Genomic DNA, 6,000 nt, shown 5'->3' on the forward strand with positions numbered 1-6,000 from the left:
TCTGAAGTAACATAGGAGAGTAATATCTGAGATTGAGGCTTATCAGCTATACACTTAGCCACACACCCCCTTATTTCATTAAATAAACCTTAGATAATGAGTAAAAAATTAAGATTTTCTTTTCTTTTCTACATTTAGTGTTAAATGTTTACAAAAGACAGTGAAGGATTCTTATCACATAATGTGTAGACCATGTGCCTGTGATCTTGAAGTTTGTGCCAAATGTGGAAAGAGAGAAGATGTTGTTATTCCGTGAGTATTTCTTTTTATGTTTGGGATTTACTCTTTTAATTAATATGTGAATTTTCTTTTAAGGAAACATTCAGTTGCTCTGAGAATCTTAAGATGCAGAATATCACACTAATGTAGACGTTGTTCTACCCAACAGGAAGAACATCTTAATTAATTGTTAAATGTTTCTATCATTATAATAAAAGTGAAACATCATTTTTAGAAAGTTAAAATATTTATGAGGTTCACATTTATTACACATTACAAAAGAATTACTCATTATATAACTTCTTTTCTTTAATGGACATCATGTGTTAATTTCTTTGATCATACTTTATTGACAACTGTATTATAATTGGTTGGCTCTTGAGTTAAGTTAATCTTCAAGGATCTTTTCCTCTTTATTTATTTCATTAGGCTCCTGTTAATCAAGAAATGTAGTGTAAAAGTCTTTTCAATCTACACAGTTAAACAATGAAGTCCTGAGAAATAAAGTTTTTTTCTTCCATCTTTAGGTTTAATATAGAACCAGAAAAGACAGAAAATGTTGAAAATAATCTACATTCCAGCCACAGAAGAAGCTGCAGAAGAAATGAAGAAAGTGATGATGATTTAGATTTTGATATTGATTTAGATGACACAGAAGAAGACAATCAGATGGATTGATATAACTATATTAAAAGACAGTTTGAAAGCATGAAATTCTGAACAACTTTGATTTTGAGGGTTTAAAAAAAAAATACTGTGGAATCCTAGTAAGGACATTGGAAAAACCTATAGAAAATACATGGACAATGTGAATTGTATATGATATTTGAATAGTGATAAAGCTTTCATCCAGAGTTTTCTTATAATACATTTTTAAGTAGCATATGCTAGTATATCTGCCAAAATGAGTATTGGAGTATCGTATTGCAGTTCATGGGAATTATTTAGAAGAATATACTATCTAGTATCAAATTAAGCAAGATTCAGAATTGATGGTTGTATAGAAACTATCTCACGGAAAAGTCAGATGACATTATTATGTTGCTAGCCTCAGGAGGTCCTTTTGATAGATTGATCTCAGGTTAATGTCCCACATAACAAAAGCCCTCTTACTTACGCTTGCTTGTTGTAAAGCAAAAAGTTTATTGTTTTTTAATAATAATGTTTAACAAGTATGTAGCAGTTTTTCTTTGAAAGTGTTTTCGTGTATCTTATCACATTATTTTTAACTTTTTCTGCTTATGAAATTTACATACAGAAAAAATGCATAAAATCTATATGTATAGTTTAACACATAATTATAAAGAAAAATCATACATTTATCACCCGCGTGAATAAAATTCTCCTAAACAATATAAGTTAGCTTTGTCTGATTTTTGAACATTTTTTCTATCTTTTTGTTTTGAAAAATCTCAAACCTAAAGAAAAGTAGCAGTGTAGTACAATGAACCTTTGTATGCTCTTCACTTAGATTCACAATTGTTAACATTTTGCCACATTTTCTTTATATTTGAATAGATATATGGATATATTTTTTATTTGCTGAACCATTTGAAAATAAGTGGCAGGCATTGGTTTCGAACTTTATATGAACAGACATACTATGCATGTTAATTTGTATCTCTTCTTATTTCATTATTATGAAACTTGTGAAGTTGATCCGTGTTGTTGCAAGAGCTCTAATTTGTTAATATTACATTTTTTATTCTACATTTTATTGTTTTATTCTATTGTATTTACATACCACAATTTATTTTTCCTCTCTAATATTGAGGGACATTTGAGTTATTTCAGAATCTTCCTATAACAAACAATACTAAGTGTTTCTTGGTATAAGTGTCTTATTTCTCGGTACATTTTCTGTTAGGTATGTAATAGAAGAAGATTGAAATGTTTCCTGGTGTACTTGTCTTGTTTCTTGCTACAGTTTCTGTTAGGTGTGTCTAGCAGTGGTAGAGGGCATCAGGTATATATGCATCTTCAGTATTACTATGTACTATGTAATGCTGTCTTTCCAGAAGGATTGTTATCTCCCTTCCCCATAGCAATGTATTAGAGTTCTTGTGCTCTGCATCCTTTCCAACACTTGGTATCATACTTTTAAATTTCTGTCAGATATGTGTGCAACATATGTCTTTGTCTTATTAATTTGTATTTCTCTAATTACTAATGAGCTTGAGCCCCCTTTAATGTTTATTGACCATTGGTTTTTGGGTAATAGATGATATTAAGGAATCATTTTGTTAAGGTGTAATAATGTTATTTGAGAGATACATATTGAAATATTAAAGGGTGTATAGTCAATTTACTTTAAAATATTTTAAGCATAAAAAAGTAGAGATACAGATAACATTTCAGTGGCGTCAAAAATATGTTATTTACCTAGGAGTAAATTTTAAAAACACTCAAGAACTCTGTTGACAAAAATATAAAATCTTATCAAGACATTAAAATTAAATGGAGACAAATGGAAAAAGATAAAAATAAATGGAGAGGGGCTTCCCTGGTGGCACAGTGGTTGAGAGTCTGCCTGCCGATGCAGGGGACCCGGGTTCATGCCCTGGTCTGGGAAGATCCCACATGCCACGGAGCGGCTAGGCCCGTGAGCCATGGCCGCTGAGCCTGCGCATCCAGAGCCTGTGCTCCGCAACGGGAGAGGCCACAACAGTGAGAGGCCCGCGTACCGCAAAAAAATAAATAAATAAAATATAAATAAATAAATAAATAAATAAATAGAGAGAGATATCATGTTCATGATATAGAAACCTCTAAGTTTACAGTCCACAGAAAGTTTTTCTGCCATAAATTCGTGTGGCTTACCTTTTTGTTTGTAAATTTGTTTTCTGAACTATGTAACTTTTGTGGTAATGAGCCAACTTAATTATTATTAGACCTAGCATAAATTCTTCCCCATCTGAGTGAGTTATAATTCCTCAGATTACCTTACTAGGAGAGAAATTTAATGAAGAGCATCACCTAGTGACATGTACTAATATCTGCATTTCATTCTTTAGTGCTAAGAGAGATTTTGTTTTGTTTTTTCAACAGACTGAAATTTAATTGTTACATTTAGCTCATTTACATATCTTTAGGTCTTATCCTTTCTAATCTAAAAATTATTTTTATTGGAACTCAGCATGGATCTAAGTCCTGGCTCTGCCAGTTACTAGCTGTGTGACTTGGTACAAATTAATTAATCTTTCTGTGCCAACTATGAGTGCACTAAACAACTGATATTATTATTGCTACTGTGATTTTGTGTGTATATATATATATATATATATATATATATTAGTAATGAGTTAGTAATTATTAACTGGAAATGAAGTAATTAGTAATTATTAATAATGAAGATGTCAATTTGGTTGTTTGCCTATGTTCTTCAGAAGAACATATGTATGTGTTTATATATGGAATGCAGAATGTTAGAAGGTGAAAAGTTCTATGGGAAAAAAAATAAGGCATGGTAGGGTGATTGGGAGTCTAAGGGTATGGATGGGGTGGGAATGAGGGTGCACAAGGGGATGGGAAGTGGTCTTTTTAAATAAGGTGCTTGGAGAGACATGTTGGGGAAGAATGTTCCAGGCAGAGGAAGCAGCCACTACAAGGCCTCTAAAGCAAGATTGTGCCAGGTGTGTTCAAGGGACAGCAAGGAAGGGAGTGATTAAGTTGGAGAGTTGAAAGAGATAAGATCAGGAAGGTAATGGAAGGCCAGATGATGTGAAACCTGCTTTTAAGATGTTTTTTGTTTATCTTTGGTTTTCAGCCATTTGACTGATTTCTAAGGTGTGAATTTCTTATTTATGCTACTTAAAGTTTTCTGAGTCTCTCATATCTGTTGGTCAATGTCCTTGAACAGACTTGGAAAGTCGTTAGCCATTATTTCTTCAAATATGCTTTTTCCTATTCTTTCCTCTCCTTCTAGCACTCCCATTCTATATACATAGGAGTGTGTCACACGTCTTTCTCATGCTCTGCTTTCTTTTTTCTATTTGTTTTTTCCTTTTTGTGTTTGTTTGTTTGTATGTTTTCTATTGGCCTTTCTTTGCATTCATAATTCTGTCTTCTATATAAACAGGAGTAATGTGTTCAGTATGCTTTTATTTTTTAAATTTTATTGAAGTGTAGTTGATTTACACTGTTAATTTATGCTATACAGCAAAGTGACTCAGTTATACATATATATATTCTTTTTCATATTCTTTTCCATTATAGTTTACTACAGGATATTGAGTATAATTCCCTGTGAAAAGGGCATGTATTTATTTATGTATTTATATTTATTTGTTTATTTTAGCCATGAGGCTCGAGGGATCCCAGTTCCCCAACCAGTGATCAAACCCATGCCCCCTGCTGTGGAAGCACGGAGTCTCAACCACTGGACCGCCAGCCAGGCAATTCCTACTAGTATGCTTTTAAACCCATCTAATACATTCTTAATTTCAGTAACTGAATTTTGCAGTTCTAAAATGTTCATTTGATTCTTTTTTTAAAAAATAGATTTATCTCTGTTGAAATATTCTGTGCTACCTATCTTGTACATTTTTTCTCTTTTTTAATGTATTAATTACAGTTATTTTGAAGTTCTTGTTCACTTTTGTTTGCTTTTACTAATTATTTTATCTCTTGATTGTTGGTCACTACCCCCAGCTTTGCATATCTAATAACTTTTATTGTATGCTAGAAATTGTGAATGATACATTATAGAGACTTCCTCTGAAAAATAAATTACCGCAGATCACCTTGACCCTGTCAAAACTTGGGTTTAGGCTTGGGGTGGTCTATTTCAGTTTCACACTTATTCCTGGCTCTTACTCCTTGAGTATTGTTTTTATTCCTAAGCATGTATTTTCTGAGGTCTCAATGCCACTGGTGTTCACCAAGGAACCTCCCCTCTTGGGTGAGCCCAAACTGCAACACTGGGTGACCTCTGAAGTCTCTGCCTACCTCTCAGCCTCACAGCAGCTGTTCTCTGCTAGGACTCCTGGAGTTGTGCCCTGCATGTGTGCAGTTTAGGAGACTAAGGAGTGACCAGAGAAGTAGAAGGAGAACCAAGAAAGGGTGTCCTGAAAGGCAACAGGCACACATATTGAGTGCTTACTGTATTCTGACAGTGCTCTAAACTAAGCCCTTTCTTAGGGCTTAGTTTAAACTAAGTGATAAACTCCTTGAATGTATATCATGGCCCTGCGTAGTGATAACTATCGTTATCCACATTTACAGATGAGAAACTGAGATTAAGTAAATTGACATACAGCCACAGAGTTAGGTCCAGATTTTGAACCTACACAATCATCTGATCCCAAACCCTATTCTGCCTATTAGGGTTAGTATGCTTAAGAAAAATATGTGAGTTGCTGACTGGATAACTCCACTATTTTTCATACTACTATTCCAGGGCTCTGTTGACAGTCATTTCCACTGCCACACTTTCATATTCCGTTATTTGAGAGAATTTAGAGCTTTTCTCTCTTTTTTTCTGAAGAACTGTCCCAGGCATCACTGGAGAGAGCTTAAGTTTTTAGCCACTGCTGATATACCTGAGTTCAAGTCACTTTTTTTGTACTCTCCTCCATGATTGTTGATTTCCATATATGAATCATAATACCTGTGGTCTTCCTAATTAGTGATGTCATGTTATTGTGAGACCTACTGCATAATGGAAGGAATATAGGTGTTTGCAAGCAATTCTGGATATATCTAGTAGCTGTATTGGGAAGGTAAGTTGTAGTGATTATCTCCTAATATGGTAATAATTATTAGGAGGGTAAAAAGTTGTTA

At 33.5% G+C, this 6,000-nt stretch overlaps 1 protein-coding gene across 1 annotated transcript in view; it reads left to right on the forward strand.

Moving 5' to 3' along the window:
• The window catches only part of LOC307054752 (uncharacterized protein C9orf85), a gene marked incomplete at both ends in the record, with an annotated part of 62,243 nt that extends 61,346 nt beyond the window's left edge, over window positions 1-897 (forward strand). Inside the window, 2 exons of the mRNA XM_079706651.1 lie at window positions 139-252; window positions 747-897. Of these exons, the coding sequence (XP_079562777.1) occupies window positions 139-252; window positions 747-897 (265 nt within the window). The remainder of the gene's footprint in view (window positions 1-138; window positions 253-746) is intronic.
• Window positions 898-6,000: the final 5,103 nt, after the last annotated feature.

The sequence above is a fragment of the Hyperoodon ampullatus genome (assembly GCF_949752795.1).
Source record: "Hyperoodon ampullatus genome assembly, chromosome: 6".
Taxonomy (NCBI): Eukaryota; Metazoa; Chordata; class Mammalia; order Artiodactyla; family Ziphiidae; genus Hyperoodon; species Hyperoodon ampullatus.